General features: G+C 39.7%; 1 protein-coding gene across 2 annotated transcripts in view; it reads left to right on the top strand.

The window, feature by feature from the left end:
- The window catches only part of rock1 (Rho-associated, coiled-coil containing protein kinase 1), a 23,447-nt gene extending 5,963 nt beyond the window's left edge, over nt 1-17,484 (top strand). Inside the window, exons 2-33 of one of the 2 annotated variants that reach the window (XM_008334457.3) lie at nt 2,101-2,182; nt 3,662-3,762; nt 3,891-4,028; nt 4,133-4,308; nt 5,311-5,395; nt 5,673-5,817; nt 5,993-6,131; nt 6,289-6,380; nt 7,073-7,232; nt 7,385-7,442; nt 7,537-7,625; nt 7,734-7,782; nt 7,931-8,066; nt 8,468-8,559; nt 8,658-8,904; nt 9,093-9,199; nt 9,293-9,443; nt 10,019-10,179; nt 10,277-10,461; nt 11,146-11,215; nt 11,309-11,412; nt 11,595-11,760; nt 11,895-11,988; nt 12,403-12,491; nt 12,686-12,877; nt 12,950-13,115; nt 14,955-15,025; nt 15,121-15,209; nt 15,310-15,388; nt 15,590-15,851; nt 16,090-16,297; nt 17,038-17,484. In XM_008334457.3, coding sequence (XP_008332679.1) covers nt 2,101-2,182; nt 3,662-3,762; nt 3,891-4,028; nt 4,133-4,308; nt 5,311-5,395; nt 5,673-5,817; nt 5,993-6,131; nt 6,289-6,380; nt 7,073-7,232; nt 7,385-7,442; nt 7,537-7,625; nt 7,734-7,782; nt 7,931-8,066; nt 8,468-8,559; nt 8,658-8,904; nt 9,093-9,199; nt 9,293-9,443; nt 10,019-10,179; nt 10,277-10,461; nt 11,146-11,215; nt 11,309-11,412; nt 11,595-11,760; nt 11,895-11,988; nt 12,403-12,491; nt 12,686-12,877; nt 12,950-13,115; nt 14,955-15,025; nt 15,121-15,209; nt 15,310-15,388; nt 15,590-15,851; nt 16,090-16,297; nt 17,038-17,041 — 3,987 coding nt within the window. In that variant the 3' untranslated portion in view covers nt 17,042-17,484. The other variant, XM_008334456.3, reaches the window with a different exon arrangement.
- The last annotated feature ends 1,291 nt before the right edge of the window (nt 17,485-18,775 follow it).

Genomic DNA, 18,775 nt, shown 5'->3' with positions numbered 1-18,775 from the left:
CCGATTTTCTTTGTTTTTTCCTTCATTTGTTCTACCATTGGACCAGCCTGCTTCACATGCACCACTCACTCCACTCCCTGCTCCTATCTGTGTGGTTTTGAGCACTTGTACTGATCAGAAAGATTCACTATTTTTCACTCTGTACTTGGAATATGTTTTTTCCCCCGTCCTTTTACTTTTTGTTGAGAACTTGTTTGGCCACATACCTAAAATAGCTCTCTGACGTGTACAGTCCTGTTAAGGAATGTTACTGTGGCTGTCCAGAGTTCTCTGCGGCAGGAAGTTATGCAAACGTGCATTGCTGAGCACAGAGCCTTATGATTAGGGTCCTGAAGGACCCAGTTCTTTAGCACTTTTTTCCAGTGCTGGCCGACTGAATAGAGTTTGGCCAAAAAATGATTTTTTGGCCTGCCTTGTGTAAATGGTCCCTCCTTAAAGTGAGCTTTTTTAGGGATGAGCAGAAAATGCTGCTCTGCAACGTGATGCGTACAATCACATTTAATCTTTTATGTAAATTGGCTACATTCTGTTTCTTGTGATGTCAAAATGTACTTTTCCCACAAGCCAATCTACACCCACCCACCAAAAAAGCTACATTTTGCATGCTCCCACCCAAACCGCAGGGCGTTGACTTCTTCTGTCTCCTAAATAGTTATATGTTCGTGACCTCTGCTGAGCAGAAGGCGCAGATTTCTCACCTTGCCTGAGCTGCTGGTCCACCATGTGCCGACATTGGTTTGCTCAGTGATAGAAAAAAATGGAACAAAAATGTGACATAACTTGTAAGAGGCTCTGTGAAAATACAGGAATGGCAGGATTCCTGCAACGATAGTGAGTATAGAGTTGATGTAGTCATTATCAAATAAACAAACCATTCCTCTTCACTTTTAATAATAAGTTTGCCTAATCTTGGGGATATGTTTAAAAGCATTTTCAAGATTTTGTGTCTGTCTTGTTTTAACCATTTTGGATTATAGGAGATTAGATTGAGTCCCAGCAGTGGCACTTGTGTTCCTGCCTAGCCTGAAGCAAGATAGCCCGTGCTGTGCCCTTTGTTTACAGCTCTTGAAATTCCCTCATGGTACCTGCTGCATGATTAACTTGCCCTACAATTTAATCAATTGGCATTTTTCTTTTCTTAAGCCTTGTCTTACATGTTTAGATGGTGCATATTAAGATGTCATGTGGGAGATTCATAAAAGGATTCCACAAATTTGCAGGGCGGGAGTAACGTCTGTAACTCCCGTGGGTGTCACAGCTGTGTAAAGACGCACAGTTGACCTCATGGTATGGTTATTGTAAGGCACCACCCTCATGCCTCAGCCATTCAGAGCTACTTCGTTTCACCCGTTGCTTTTATTAGAAACTTTGTGACAAGGGTGGGAAATACAACTTCTGTTCCTCCTGCTGGAATGACTGGTGGGTGGTAAAATCTTCCAGGCACATTAGCATGCAGACATATATGTTAAGAAAAAGCTGTACTGAAAAATGAAGCACTGTTTACATAGTAAAGTAGACTTAATCTTCATGAAGGTTCATGCTGGATATAAAACAAAACTCACCTTAAAAACGACATGTCTGTCGCAGCAGGACAGGCCGTAACATCTCCCTTGTCTGGGCGTAAGTGCCTGCTCATCTTTTGTACACATCTGACATCACAAAACTGTGAATAAAATCTTTTTTGTAATGCATAACCACACATAACAAATGTAACAACTAGGCCGTTGCTTTACATGTTCAATTTTATGTATAATATCCAATATGCCATCTGTTCTGATGCTTAGCCTTGAGTTAATCCGGACTTTCCTCAAGCCTTCTGCTAGTTGTTTTTTCCCTATTTAGATGCAGCATTCGCTATAGAAAGACAAGTACCAGAAGATTTCTTTCTTTTTTTTTAATTGTTATTGTACTACTTGTAAAATAAATTGACCAAACATTGTGAATAAACTTGATTTATCTGTGTTTTTAATGTTTAATGTAATCCAGTCTGGAAGCTCAAAGCTGTCTGATAGAAACCTGGACAGTGTATGTTTTACTTGTCTGAGACTTCACAGAGATAACTATTTTCCTGCATTATTAACTTCTGTCTTCTCCCATTAGGATGGCTTGGATGCACTGGTGTATGACCTTGACTTCCCTGCCCTGAGGAAAAACAAGAGCATTGACAACTTCTTGAATAGATGTAAGTAGCAGTCATCATGCTTCTCTCTGTGTTTGCAGGCCCCCTCTTGCACGCATGTGTAAACCCAAGCTTAGGAAAGACGACTGTTTTGTGTTACAGCCTCTATCTAGGCTTGAAGAGAATAGGTGTCTGCTGGTTAGGGTCCCCAACAAAAGGCCTTTGATAAGTGGTTGGTGACCTACATGGTTCCCTTCGTGATGCCTCCTCTTTTTCCGTTTGTCCAAACCCCTTTACTCTGGGATTGTAATTTGTAAATATACGTTATGTTCTTCTGAGGAAACCTAGTGACTGAGGTCATTTGTTTTTTGACATTTAAAAATTAGAATTTAATTTATGGAATTAAACATGCACATTTGGAAATAACGTAGTCCTTATTTGTTTTGAAGCTTTGCTATGACCTTAAAGCGTACATAAGAAATGGGCAACTGATTAAAATAAAACCTATTACAAAATAGCAAAAACATGTTTGCATATATACCAACCACCCATGAATTTTGCATTCAGTACCCGAGAGCGCTTTGGCATCCCAAACCCATTGCAAGCAGAACGCGTCGCCTACATTTTATAGTTATGACCCAGAAAGGACCCTTCTTATTTGAGGCAGAATTTAATTTTATAAAATTGGAAATGATGGTTTATAAGGTTGTTCTATCAGTTGTTATCAGGGTTTATTATATTCAAATTATTAAATGATTACCCCCTCTACAAAAGCCCTGAGCAAAATTGCTTTTAGGGCATCTCACTGCTTTTGTGCCGAGCATCTAAGTGTTGAAAATGGGTTCATGGACATGGACAATGGACTCCCCATCCTGTGAGCTGCTTTGAAGCATCTTAGATGTGCCCTCTTTCCTCTATACATCATACTTTACCCACTGAACGTAATGCTGATTGTTGACTGTGTAAATGCGGAGTCCTACTGGAAATAATCCACTAACACCCACAGAACAGCATATTACATGCTACTAATAAACCCCTTTCTCAACCATTTCAAAGCATCCTTAATATATCTTTTTGGCCTGCTGGGACTTTGTCGTTAAGGATCATGACCTCAGAACCTCTGCACACACTGGAAATGACGATGTCACTGATCTAGAAAGCTCACTGCCTGCTTTTTTTTGTTCAATTGAACTTTAATGTCCCCACATTTTCCCTTTTCCATGCACTTCCGTGCAACTTGTGGCCCATGTGAATTAAAAATCATCCCCATAGTACAGCTATGACCAAATTTGGCCAGACATTGAATGCTGTCTCTCCTATGGGAACCAGTGTTGTTTAATTAGGAAAAGCTAACTCTCTGTAAGAAACGAACCAAACTGAAGAGACATCTCTGAGGCATAAGTGCTCAAATCGTCTCTCAGTAAAACTTTCATTGCTTTGTTGAAATTTGTACTCTTTTTAATGTTTCAATAAATATGAAATGAACTCATCGGCAGTGTTGTATAGGCAACACAGGTCTAACATATTTCTTCTTTTTTTTAGATAAAGAAACTATTGGTAAAATTCGTGATCTACGAATGAAAGCTGAAGACTATGAGGTGGTCAAGGTCATTGGGAGGGGAGCGTTTGGAGAAGTGCAATTGGTGAGAATTAGTCAAAGTTTCTTTTTCTTTTTAAATTCTAATATATGGACCTCGCTATCTTTTATATCTCTAGAACATGATATTTTACTAAGTCTGAATGAATTACATTCACCTTAACTCCCTCACAGGTAAGGCACAAAGGCACAAAAAAAGTTTATGCCATGAAGCTTCTCAGCAAGTTTGAGATGATCAAAAGGTCAGATTCTGCTTTCTTCTGGGAAGAGAGGGACATCATGGCCTTTGCCAACAGCTCATGGGTGGTGCAGGTAAGATATGATGATACTTATTGTAAAATTATTGAATAATCAAATTTGAATAATGCTTATTAGAGCTTTTTTTCACTGGTGGTTTCCCCTCTGCCTTTCTGCAGCTTTTTTTTGCTTTCCAAGATGACCGCTACCTCTACATGGTAATGGAATACATGCCTGGGGGCGACTTGGTGAATCTGATGAGCAACTATGACGTTCCAGAGAAGTGGGCCCGTTTTTATACAGCCGAAGTAGTGCTGGCTCTGGATGGGATCCACGCCATGGGCTTCATACACAGGTCAAACCAAACTTCTCCTCACCCTGGACCACAGTTTACCAGACAGTAGAGATGACCCCACTGAAACTTTTTAAGAAATAAGAAGTGCTAGCTGTCAGCCACACGTAGCTTCCCTCATATGTCTCATCATGTTTTGGTTGTGATGTTTGTGCGTCTTGCCAGGAGAGGCAGTGACACCTTGGCTCCCCCATCAGTACTCAGTGCTATGTGAAAGTTTTTCTGGTTGAGCTGCGCCCAAATGTGCTGTTTGTCGTGTGACACCTCATTTTGCATGTCATTATACATCAACGCACTTGTGTGCAGAAAACAGGAGATTGTTTTTAGTTTTTATCTTCCTCTGTTATCCTTTAAATTTCTGACCTTTAATTATCCCCAAGTCATCATTATAAACCTTCAGAGCTCTTACCTCTTAAAGAGGTGGTCACAGTGTTTTTTACATTAACGTTAGATTGTAAGAGCTGCAGGTCTACCAACTAGTTTTATCATCATTTGCTTCAAACTTATTTGTTTTATTCATAAACTAATATTTGCTACATCTCTACAGACATTTTAATAAATGAATTTAGTCCACTTGTTATTCTTCCTTAGATGGAATTTCTTTGTTCACCTTTGTTAAATGTCTACTAACACCATTTGACACCCTAGGCTTGGTGTTTAGCCGCAGTGGTGGAGAATTCACATCACGACAGATGTGTTAAATAATTCTCCACTGTTTTCCCATTAGCTCGCTGTGTAAGTTGCAACGCAAGGGAATTTCATCAAGGCCAAAGTTTCCCCTCTTTCAACTCCTTTCATACCTCATTAACTTCTCGCAGCAGAGGCATGCGGTACTTTGAGACCGCTCTGGTGTACACAGCCATTTCCCTCAGTGGCACCATCAGAAACCCCTCACATGTACAGATACAAACCTGACAATTCCCTGTGCTGAAACGTGCTTAACTTTGTCACGTTGTTTACTCACTGTAACCTAAAGTCACATCATTTTTATTTTTGTCTCTGCAGAGATGTGAAGCCAGACAACATGTTGCTAGATAAATCAGGTCACCTAAAACTGGCAGACTTTGGGACCTGCATGAAAATGAACAAGGTATTTACCCGAGTCTAACAAATGTCGTCCAATAATATGTGATTTATAACTTTTAGCTTTTGTTATGGGTTTTAATTATATACATCTGGTCATTATGAGCATGTTAACCCTACATGTCAAATGTACCATTACCATTGTAATTATTTTGTTATTGTTATCATTATTATTATACTACAACTAGTACTACTACTACTACTAATAATAATAATAACAATAATACTGTGCTTATCATTAAGGTTTTAAGAAAAATCTGTTAATAATTCACGTCTCCCCGCAGGATGGTATGGTACGATGTGATACAGCAGTGGGAACTCCAGACTACATTTCACCCGAGGTACTAAAATCTCAAGGAGGAGATGGTTACTATGGCAGAGAGTGTGACTGGTGGTCAGTGGGAGTTTTCCTGTACGAAATGCTCGTTGGTGAGTTATTTATTTGCTGTTTAACCTGATACATGTCTTTAAAATAGAAATTTCAAAGTGAAGATTTTGAATACTATAAGATTCTTTCTTCTACTGTACACTTCACTGACTGCTTGGAACAAATATACTGCATGTGGTAATTAATTGATTGGTGCTTGCGATATATTGTGCACAGGCGACACTCCGTTTTATGCAGACTCACTGGTGGGGACTTACAGCAAAATTATGAACCACAAAAACGCCCTAACTTTCCCTGAGGACAGCGACATCTCCAACGATGCCAAGAATCTCATCTGTGCTTTCTTGACTGACAGGTCAGTGAACAACAGAACAGGAAGTAGGTCACTGTGAGTGTCCTCGTTGACGACCCTGCTTTTGTTTCATGTGAATCACTTACTCTTCTGCTTTGAGTAAAGTCTCAGTCCGAGTCTGAATTGTCAAATTCATTATGATTTTCTTGGCTCATTACAGAGAAGTTCGACTTGGCCGTAACGGTGTAGATGAGATCAAGAGGCATCCTTTCTTCAAGAATGACCAGTGGACCTGGGACAACATAAGAGACAGTACGTTTTTTTTTTTTTTTTATCATTGTCTTTATGATGAATTTCTTTCTTCTGTTGCTTCTATTTAGGCTGCAGTCAGCTGAGCTCAGTGTTATTGCACTGCAACCTTATTTTACGCTTGACCTACTCTAGACAGACGCAGGAAATTCTTGTAGCGGAGCCATTCATTCTGCATCCTATTCAAGATTAAACATGAATTCCGGCAGCGTAAAGCCTTTAGAGCCAGCTGCAGGGAGATCAGTTCGGTACAGTTGGCAGTTCATTGGGAATAACTCTGGAACAGACAGAGATAAAAAAAAATGTTTGGCGAAAACGCTGTGGCTGGAGTCGAGTCTTCAGCAGCTTTATATTTAACACTTAACTAAGCTGAGGTCAGCACTTTGCTGTTGTTTCCCTGGCTGATCTGCAAGCTGGCTGCCTGCCTTTTTTTCCAGAAGACAAATGTAAGCCAGGGAACCTTTTGACATTTATCTCCCAGATATGTAGATAAACAGTAAATCATGTATTTAGTAGATGATAAGAGAGAAAACAGTAGTAAGCATTTGAACTAAAACAAGACTGTCTAGTCACTTTTTTTTAAAAAATTGATTACATTTAGAAATTCAATTAAATTTTAGTGCAAACAGAAGACCTATGTTGGTAAAGGAACCACAGTCCTCATAAGGTTGCTGTGTCCTGGTACTCTTGTACAGCGGCTGCTCCTGTTGTGCCTGAACTGAGCAGTGACATTGACACCAGCAACTTTGATGACATTGAAGAAGACAGAGGAGAGGAGGAGACCTTTCCTGTACCCAAGGCCTTTGTGGGCAACCAGCTCCCCTTTGTGGGCTTCACTTACTACAGCAATCACCAGTAAGTCACACATCTCTGTTGCAGAGTACGAAGTATACCCACATTATAATTTTGCATTTTTAATTTACTGACAAAAAAGTTGTTTCAGCCTACCCCCTTAAATTCTAAGGGTTTCTTGTTTAATGTGTATGAAAAATATCCTTTTTTTGCAGCCTTTTGCGCAAAGCCAGCGACAAACGCAGCAGTTCAACAAAAGAAGACAGAAGCCATGTGAGCAGCGTATTCATTAAAGAAGCATTGTGTTAATGTGGTCTAGGTTTACAATTTTTAATCTCATTCATCTAAATGATATTGTACTGTTCAGCTGGAAAACCTGCAGAAAAGAATCTATCATCTGGAGGAGCAGCTTCACAGTGAGATGCAACTGAAAGACGAGTTGGAGCAAAAATGCAGGTAAAGCTTTGAAAATGAAGGAGGAATTGGGTTATTTGTTTTAAGGATTAAGGTATTAAAGTTGATTTTGTGTTGTTGCACATTAAGTTTTTTTTTTTCTTGTCTCAGGACATCGAACACCAAGATAGAGAAAATGATTAAAGAGCTCGACGAGGAGGTGAACAACTATTTTTTATCATTATTTGATCAGTGCTGGTTTTGTGTAGCAGTACACTGTATGTGTTCTCAACAAACCACTTAAGCTAATTGGAAGAATGAGGTTCTAATGATTTTTCATACCTGCATGTGGTTGACCCTCACCACAGGCAAACCTCAGAAAGAGCACCGAGGCCGGCATGTCTCTGCTGGAGAAGGATAAGATCATGCTGCAGCACAAATTCACCGAGTACCAAAGAAAAGCAGACCAGGAGGCAGAGAAGAGACGCTATGCAGAGAATGAGGGTAAGAACAATCGGCCGCTACTAATGCATGATTCAGAAGGGATGCAAATGAAAGACAGAAGGAAGCCATCTATACTTGAACATTATTTTTTTAAAAATAATTATAATAATAATAATTTGTTAAATATCATTCCATGTGGTCTGGGCAATAAATGATTCATCTCCTGTCCTAAACTATATAAATTTCAATGCTAAATTCAGGCCATCCTGAATGTGTGTCTGACTTGCTTCTTGAGATAACACTAAGTGGATTAACAGGCAATAAAACGCTGAGAATTGCATTATGTTGCTGCAGCCGTTTAGTTAATATGAGTCTAATTCAATCAGCAAATTAGAGATGTTTGTCTTTGAAAATGAATTTGCAATGCAGTTCTGTCTAATTAATGTCCCTTTTATTAACAGTAATAACTCTGAAGGAGCAGCTAGAGGACATGAAGAAGATCAGTCAGAACTCTCAGGCCACCAATGATAAGGTTGTCCAGCTGCAGAATCAGGTACCGTTGACATGCAAGCGAACTGTCTTTTTGTAAACAAAAGCAAAACAGTGAACTTTTCCCCTTGTAACTTTTTATTTTTCATCATTCTTTTCCAGCTGGAAGAGGCCAATGATCTTCTGCGTGCAGAGTCGGACACTGCGGCAAGACTGAGGAAGAACCACACTGAAATGGCGAAGTCGATGAGCCAGCTGGAGAGCATGAACCGAGAGCTGCAGGAGCGGAGTCGTGCAGCAGATGGAGAAAAGGCGCAGCTGGAGAAGGAGATTCTGCTCCTTCAGAGTACCCTGGACTCTGAAAGGAGGAACTACAGCCTAGGGTCAGAGGAGATCAGGGAGCTGCAAGGTGACCCACTCACACAAAATGACTGTTACAACCATAGTGACTGGAACAAATGATGAATGTTATGGTTCAATCTGTTAAACAGTTTTGTGTCACAATGTGTAAGCTAGTGAACATGGTGATTATAAATCTGTCAGCAGGTGCATGAGGTACAGTTGATGAATTTTAGAGCCTTTGTCTCTTATCCATAGGATGGATGGCAGGGTTGCAGGAGGACAACAAAAATTTAAAAGGTAGCCTTGCAAAAGTGGAGCTGGAACGAAAACAGTCCCAGGAACGGTGCAATAACTTGGAAAAGGTACACACAAAAATTCATATATCAGTTTTTTTTTAATAAAATCAAAAAGATTTTGTGTTGACCTGTGCTTGGACCTCCCTTTTATTCCACCAGGAAAAGAACAATCTGGAAATAGACCTGAACTACAAACTAAAGACTTTGCAGCAGCGGCTGGAGCAGGAGCAGACAGAGCACAGGGTGACGCGGGCACAGCTCACTGACAAATACGAGTCTATTGAGGAAGCCAAATCAGCTGCTATGAATGGTATGCCGGTCCAATGTCAGAACATGCCTGAATTTAATTTTTTTTTTTTTTTTTACTTTTTCTGCTTTTGTATATTTTTTTTCATTACAATAGCGTGTTTTCATTCAACGCTCAGATATTTTTATTTATTTTTCTTTCATCGTCTTTCAACGTCACTTACTTTCTGTCTCGTCTTTTTTTATTACAGTTTGTATCAGATTCCCCTCCACTGGTATTTGAGTGAAAGCAATTGCAGGAAAACTAGTCAGCATGTTAGGACATTTCCTCATTGCATATTAATGCTTGGATTTTTTAAAGCATTTTGCAATGCACTAATACATTGCAGCTCAATTGTTGTTTGCACCTTCATTATCTTTAGAGCTGTTGTTGCCTGTTTTTTTAGTTTTGGGTAATTGTGATGATTTACATGAACTAATAGTATTATTCATACGAAAGGCCATAAAGGTAAGACAAACACAATATTTACTATAGACTGTACATCAGACACTTGACTGGATTAGTGTACATGAAGTTTGCTGTTTTACAATAACAAGAAGGACAATTATGAACCCGAGTTTGTGATCTGTCTTCTCCAGCTGTTCAGCAGAAGATGTCAGAGGAAAATGGTGCAAGGATGAGAGCGGAGAGTCGGGTAGTAGAGGTGGAGAAGCAGTGCTCGATGCTAGAGTTTGACCTCAAGCAGTCTGTGCAGAAGATGGAGCAGCTGATGAAGCAGAAGGAGAGGCTTGAAGAAGATGTATGTAATATCTCTGCCCACAGCAGTTGTGGCAGAAGTGACTAATTAATTGTTAAAATTGCACTAGAATCTGCTTCATCATTTTATTACCCTCCAGGTGAAGAATCTTAGAATACAACTGGAGCAGGAGTCAAGTAAGCGTCTCCTGGCTCAGAATGACTTGAAGAGTCGCACGCAGGAAGTTGACCGTCTGAGGTGTTCGGAGAAGCAGCTCAAGCAGGAGATCAACACAGCGCTCGAGACCAAACGCTCACTGGAGTTCCAGCTGGCACAGCTGACCAAGTGAGTCATCTGTCTGAATCTTAATACTAAATTCTGGGCACATACAGGTGGTGTCAGTAAAACTTGACACATTTCTGTGTGCTGTGGAAAATTATCCAGTTTTACTTAGTCTGAAAACTGTTATTTATTTTCCTTGTAATGCAACTGCAACAACAGAGCAATTCAATACAGTCACACTCGGTGTCAACAGATGGCTTTAAAACAAAAAAACAGAGACTCAAAGCTGTCTGGGTTTGTGTTGGCACAAACTACAACATAAATTGTAATAACTAGACCTAAATGTTTTTTTTCCTGAAGCAGATGGTAATGCCTTGTGTTTTCCCAGTCAACACTGCCCAGTAATGCTCTTTGGAAATCAAGACATAATTGCCCTTCAATTGCCTGTTATGTTCAAATCTGTGCTATTATTTCAGCTTAGAGGGTGAGTAGGTCAAAGCTGCTCAGTAACAGCATTTACACCACAGGATTAGGGGTTTACCATGAGTCCAGCTCCATCTACGCCACTGCTAATCCACTCTGAAAGGCAACACAGCTGCTGCTGCCTGTTGCATTTACTACAGTGGCTAAAAGAGAGAGAGAATTTTCCTTAAACCTATAAGTACAAATATACTGTGTGGAATATGGCTGATATTTGAAAAAACGTTACACTGATGACCTGTCTCCTGTTTTTGTTGCTGTCATCAGGCAATACAGAGGCAACGAGGGACAGATGAGGGAACTTCAAGACCAACTTGAGGCCGAACAGTATTTTTCTGTGAGTATAACTACCAGTCCCTCTTTCTCTGAGTCATTTTAGATGCTCTGCAATGTATGCCAATGATCTGTCTGTACTTTTATTCTCTCCCAGACACTTTACAAAACTCAGGTAAAGGAACTAAAGGAAGAGATCGAGGAACGGAACCGACAGGTGCAGGAGGCTCATAAAAAAGTACAGGAGTTGTGCAGTGAAAGGTAAGAAACTGCAGCCATGTGGTTCATAGACCTCAGCTGCCAATAATAACTGCTGGACAGCAAATGTCATATTGATTTATTATTTTTGTCTGATGGTCGATTAAGCAGTCAAAAACAGAAGTCAAGAGATGAGACAGGGTTTTGTTCTGATTACTTTAAATATTTGTTTTTTCTGGACATAGGGACTCTCTGTCCGCCCAGCTGGATCTGACAGTGACCAAGGCAGAGTCGGAGCAGCTTGCCCGGGCACTTCAGGAGGAACAGTACTTTGAGCTGAGCCAAGAGAATAAGAAAGCAGTGACCAGACATAAGCAAGAAGTGCTGGAAAAGGACTCTACAATTTCACGGGTAAGGAAAAAACTTAAATAAGAATCCGACTTAAGTTTAAAACCAGCTCTTCACTATGACAGCATTTTTTTATGATGTTACATTATCATTGAACCTTACTGTTTTGAATTAATGACGTTTGGAACTTGTTGCAGCTGGAGGAATCTAATAAAACGCTCACCAAAGATGTAGAAAACCTCAGCAAGGAGACGGCTGAATTAAATGAGAAGTTGAAAACTCAGGAAGAAGGTAATTTTTTTACTGCTTAAAACACAGGAAAAAGGAAAAGACTTTGGGACATTTGTGTCATTTAGTTCTTTTGATTGATTAAGAAGTAAATTGATTAAAACTACTTTAACGAAGGGACTACATGCTGCTGCCTGCAGGTGTGTCGGGTTTCTGTTAGAATCCAACTCTGCAGCTGCACTTACACAATATGTCATTTAAAGTAAACGTGATACAGCACTGTTGAAATGAGTTAACGTTTTTAAATATCCTGGATTGTTGACAAAAGTGGTGTCAAAAGTCCTGAGTGATAAATGAACCCTATTTGCTGCTTAAATCTGAATTTAATTATAATTATACAATTAAATTATAAAACTGAATATGAATTATATCATAAATAGCTGTGTTGTGATTAAGCTGAGATTTTGTGGCCCCCAGAGTACGCAGCACAGAAGGAGGAGATAGCAAATACAATCAAGGCTAACTATGAGAAGGTGCTCAACACAGAACGCACGCTAAAAACCCAGGTAAACATGGACCATTGGATGGATATTGATAATTGTGTAATGATTCTGATGATGTCAATTATTCGTTAACATTTGTCATTATGCGTTAAGGAAGCTGGTTACCTCCAAGAAGCTGTCCTCATTTCCTATACAGAAAATGCTGAGTGTATAATTTGTCAGTAAAGGGTGTTTATATGTCCACATGAAATTCCCAGGCGGTGAACAAGCTGGCAGAGATCATGAACCGCAAGGACATGAAGCTAGACCAGAAGAAGAAAGGCAGCACCGCTGACTTGCGGAAGAAGGAGAAGGAGAACCGCAAACTTCAGCTGGAGCTTAACCAGGAAAAAGAGAAGTTCAACCACATGGCCATCAAGTATCAGAAGGAATTGAGTGAGATGCAGGCGGTGAGTTAACGTTAACGCCACCTTCTCCCTGTCGATAATCAAAATAAATCAACTTTTGACTCTCACCAACAGCAACTGGCGGAAGAATGCACATATCGCAATGAGCTGCAAATGCAGTTGGACAGTAAGGAGAGTGATATTGAGCAGCTGAGGGAAAAACTGAACGACCTGCAGCAGCGCATGGATAACTCCAGCGTAACCAGTTTGCAGACGGATGAGACAGACAGCAACATTGCAGGTAAGGTCACCGTCTCTGGACATCTTGCGATGTTGACACTGTTGATTACAGTCTGGACAAATGCCATATTAATCACCAAATTAAGTTGATTAATGCAGCATGTGTTTCTATGTTGGTTATTTACACTGGCCTTTCTGATCACATTTCCAGTGCATTTTCTCTACTCTTAATGCAAAAGAATATAGTTTTAGGAGAATATAATGACTATACACTATCTATTGACTGATGTTCTTGGCTATTACAGGTAAACAGAGGTCTTAAGTTATAAGTGATGTTCACTAACTGTACTTAATATAAAGTGCTCAAATTCACTCAGTCAATGTCACAATGTTTTAGACAAGATCTCACATGCATATGAATGTTCTAATGATGCACTGATTGTGAAATTGATGCCAGTGTTGAGCAACAGCGGACCGACTCACAGTAGTTAGGAACTGGTTTATTTGTTATATTTCTCTTTTGCTTTGGTTCTCTTAGGAACAGTTCATTTAATTTATTTCCTTAGAACTAAATGTAAGTAATCAAGACAGGTTTGCATACATTGTCACTTACATTCTGGAGAAATTGGGCAAATTGCTTGCTTGCATCATCAACACACACTTAGAACTTGCAGTCTATATAGTCACAGGTTAGCTGTAGATCAGTTACTTTTAATCATGATTCATTGCAATCATATGTATATATTTTTAAAAATGCATCTTGAGGCTCAATCATTTTGTGTCTAGGTAAGATGATGTCATCGAATCAAGTCGAGAAGATAAATTTAGTCCGATGAGTGCATCCTCAGAATGTTCTTTGTTCCAGGTTTTTTCTCATGTTTTGCCGGTGCCTGTAATAAAACCATTGTCTCTTTATTTCCCTCATGTCCAGTTGGTTCTCCTTGTTCTTCCTCTCTTTGTAACCGCTATTCCTTTCCCTCTGTGAGTAACCGAGTGAATGAGCCTTTGCCTGGCCTGCCCTGCAGCTCGTGTGTGTGCGCGTGTCTTCTTTTGCCCCCGACTGTCTCAAATGTTCTTCGGTCAGAGGAGATGCAGCCTCTGCACTGTGGGGATTTTTCTAAAACACTTTTGAAAGAAGTCTTACAGAGTGTCAAACCAGTGGCATTTTTAATGTAACCGTCTGCTCGTCAAAACCTTTCACCCAACATTACCAGGATGTTAAGTGTCAACAATGACACATTAACGTTGTCCACTTCAGAATTTAGCGACCACTTCCATCTGCAAGATTTACATCACTCTCAGCACCTTTCAAAATGTGTCTAAAAAACAACCATACAGCACCGTTTGGCCCCAAACACTTTTTTTGTGTTGCATGTACATCCAGAAGTTGTTCTTTTGTCAAACCCTAAAACTCCCCTCACCAGATATCACTGAACAGCCCCTTTTAATGGACTCTTCCAGTTTCAGCCTGTCTTGTTTCAGCTGCATGCACTTGGAGTTATCATTTTAACACTGTATGATTATTTGTTTTTCTTTATTGAAGGAGTGAGAGATCAAGCTAATTGGAAGAATTCCCACTTCTAATCTACAGTGCTTTTAATGCATTTAAAACACTCTTTCATGCTCTGTTCATGTGGGTTGAAGAATTTCCTGTGTGTAACATCATTGTTCTGCCTGGAGAGTGTACCGTAACAACATCAGAAGTCTAAATTCAAGTCTTGTCACCTACTCCAGAGCAGCTACTGGTTCACCTGCTGTAATGCAACAATTATGATCTTTTGATCATGACCTGCCCCTGGCGCCCTCCCCAGTCGACTTTTGATGTAATCAATGCATGGTCCTTGTTGTGAATGCACCGTTTTGATTTTTTTTTTCCTTCTTTTATTTTCTGACCTTTTAGAATCCAGGTTGGAGGGTTGGCTGTCTATTCCTAATCGTGCTAATATTAAAAGATACGGATGGAAGAAGCAGGTAACTCGTGTGTGAAAATATAAATGACTACAGATTGTATTTGTATTGCAGTATTTCCCCGTTATACCACAGCCATTGAACGTTTTTTTTTACAGTATGTTGTGGTGAGCAGTAAAAAGATTCTGTTCTACAACGATGAGCAGGATAAAGAACAGTCCAACCCCTCAATGGTACTAGATATAGAGTAAGTGTGCCTTCAGTTTTCTGTGGTTGAATTAACAACCGTAGAGAAATAATGACAGAGTAATTGTCCTTGCTGATTTTGTCCTTTTTTTCCTGCACAGTAAACTATTTCATGTGAGACCAGTCACTCAAGGAGACGTGTACCGGGCTGAGACAGAGGAAATCCCAAGGATATTCCAGGTTGGAGGCCATCTCCCTTTTTTAATTTACCTCCATGGTTGTCTCATCCACTAAACTAACTCCTGACACACGTGTTTTTTATTATTTTAAAATTTGTACCATGCCCAGGAAATATTTATAGTTTATATAATAAATTTGTACCATGCCCAGGAAATATTTAAAAAAAAAAACATGTGTGTTTTTCTTTTTCTTTTTATGTAGATTCTCTATGCCAACGAGGGGGAGTGCAGGAAGGAGGCAGACATGGAGACAGTCCCTCAGGGTGACAAGACCAACTGTCTCCCACACAAAGGTCACGAATTCATCCCCACGCTGTATCATTTCCCTTCAAACTGTGAGGCCTGCGCCAAGCCTCTGTGGCATGTTTTCAAACCACCTCCGGCTCTGGAGTGCCGTCGCTGCCACGTCAAGTGCCACAAGGACCATCTCGACAAAAAGGAGGACGTCATTGCTCCTTGCAAAGGTAACAAGACAAGAGTCTGTTTTTTTTCCTGTCAGTCTTGTGATTATAGCTCCTCAGTGTTTTTTCCTTTTTACCAAACAGCCACAGGGTGTTAATTTGGTATCTCGCCGTGTCAAGCTAATGATTTTTGCAGATAATATATAACCTTAGGCAAAAAAAGATAAATAATAATAAGGGCAAAATGTCTAGTGTCTGATCAGGCGTTCTCGATCAACCTAATTTTCTGTTTACCTCGCAGTAAACTACGATGTGACCTCTGCCCGGGATATGCTTCTGCTGGCCCTGACCCAAGATGAACAGAAGAAGTGGATTGGCCACCTGGGAAAGAAGATTCCTAAAACACCACCATCTACGTTTTCAAGAGCATCTCCTCGTTCTATGTCCACACGCTCTGGACCCAACCAGTCCTTCCGCAGGAACCCTAAAAGCAATACAGGAAAGCTGAGGTAACCAGAAGATCTCTAATTCTGCTTTATTTTGCAATAATTTTAATCATAGGGTGGTGTGTGTGTTTTTTTCCAGAAACTTGTGTCCATTAGTTTAGTTATATCTCACTGCATGACCTACAGCGAGGCACCGTGGTATATAGTTTTAGGCCATAAAGTGAAGGGTGTGCTCCAGTCAGTCTTTTCTTTGTCTCCACCTGGTGGCTACAATGTGCTCCAGTCAGACACATGACCTGCTGTTTGTCTCCTGTGTTGTAGCAGAGCGCAGTCCAGCCTCCAAGCAGCAGACACAACCTCCAGCACTTGTTGACAGGAACTTCTTCAGAAAGTGTTGTTTCTTTTTTTTAGACTACTTGTCTTCAGAAATAAACTTGTCTATTTATTAATTGTGTTACTGGGTATTTCTAACACAAGAAACTTCCTGACTGGTTGGTTGGTTGGTTGGCTGACTCCTGGGCTTTTTCCAGTTGACACTTGGATTCTCATCGTTTCTAAAAGGCACTAATGTGTTGTTAGTTTTTATTTTTTTTACTAACTAACATAATAAACCTAATGTTTAACTGTGGTCAGAACAGTTTACCTGTCAAACATGATGCAAAAGGGTGACTAGGGTGTTGTGGCATCTGTGAACAACTTATTTTCTCTGTTACACGTTGACTCAAAGTGGGTTACTAACTAAAAGTGACATGTTGTCGTCTTTCTTTTACTGGAAATCTGTCTCTCTTCTTTCTTTCTTTCAGCTAACCACCTCAACCATTCCACATCCTCAAAAACGGAGAAGGCTGTAATGTAGAAAAAATTGATAAAAAAAGAAAGAAATATATCAATTACATGTCAGCGCTGGAAGATCGCAAAACACAGCAGACGCAAGGCATCATGGACATTACAGAGGCCTGGTTCGCCCTTCTGTCTCCTGTCAGCACCAGACCGCCAACAGCTGGCATCCTTCCAGTTGTGCCATGAGATGGCGCACGTGTCCTGAACAGTTTTGTGTTTCTAATACGTGACAGTCATGCCGGAAACTGGAAGGTTAGAGCTGGGTCTTCTGCAAAGTATGTTTTTGGATTAAGGTACTGTTGTTCAGGAGGTTTCCAGTCCTGGTCAGTGGTTGTGTCTCAGGGGAGAAATGTCAAAATCCTGTGTTGTGATTTTTTTCCTTTGCTGATAGAATTCAAGCTCACTTCCGTCTCCATCTGCAAAAACAAACAACAGATGCCTTCGACTTTTATCTCTGGCCGTTTTGTCTTTTTTTTCTCTTCACTTGCAACTCAAGTTTTCAGGTTTGGGACAGAGTATTTGGGACACGAGTATTAAAATATTTTGCTTATTGTGAGGAGCATGCAAGATCATCATTTAAATCTATGCATTATTTTTATTGTAATTATTTTTATTGCTCCAAGCCATAAGGAATATTCCATTGTAATGGCATATAGGAGTTCTGAAACCTAATGGATTTTTTGTTTTGTTTATTTGGTACATTGTAATTTGTTTTCTTGTACTTTTTTTGTAATGTATTGCCTTACATTGATTCATAGATAAATGGTTCAAAAGGAAAACATTAAGTTAACAAATGTAAAACTGCACTGTTTGAATTGTAAATTATTTGTAGAAGAACAGGTGTAGCATTCGGCCCACCTAGTGCCTTAACGTTTGGCTATCGATTTTACTGCCATATCTGCTTGTTCTTTTGTTTGTTGTTTTTTTCTTCTTCTCCAAAACAAGACAAATCTTAACTCTTCCATCACTTATTTTTTAAGAAATTGCCACACATTTTGTGGTTTTATCTGAATATACTTATTTTGGTTTAAGTATATAAAGTATAAATATATATATATATATATATTAGATTACCTCTTTATGGACACATTGCAATAGAGTTAGCGTTTCAAAACAGAGTTTCCAGACCGGGTTCATATCATGACAGATTTGGGAGGGTGTACTTACCAGTGTCATCGATTGTCGTCGTTAACATTTACAAGTTGTGTCATGTACTTGGTAATGTCCCGTTAATGCAGATCCCCTTCACACACACACAGAGTGTATATAATGCAAGAGACAAGGATTATGGAATACCTCCGCAATCTTTCATTTGTAACTTTTTGCTCAGTTAAAAAAAAGCACTGGAAATATGATTTACTCTTGTCTTGGATAATTTGCATGGTTAATTGCATTGAAGTCCGCACTGATGGATATGTCAATAAACATATCTCTATCATCTGTTTTGTAAGAGTTTTCCTTGTTTGTTTTCACAGATTTTATTATCAAGCAAGACAACTAAAGACAACTTCTACTTGTTGAGCAAAGTGGTTGCTGTTGCCTGAGGAAGTGCAGAAACCTAAGTACTGACTTGGTTAAAGGCAATGAATAATAAAGGGGGGAAAAAGCACACGAGCTGACCTTGTATGTGCTGAATCTTAAATCCATTATTATTTATCACAATAATAGCAAATGGTGACAGGCCTATGTTTTTTGCTATCT

The sequence above is a fragment of the Cynoglossus semilaevis genome, chromosome 20 (assembly GCF_000523025.1).
Source record: "Cynoglossus semilaevis isolate Cse_v1.0 chromosome 20, Cse_v1.0, whole genome shotgun sequence".
Lineage (NCBI taxonomy): Eukaryota > Metazoa > Chordata > Actinopteri > Pleuronectiformes > Cynoglossidae > Cynoglossus > Cynoglossus semilaevis.
The sequence above is the reverse complement of the archived record's forward strand: the minus strand, read 5'-3'. Positions and strand labels throughout refer to the sequence as shown.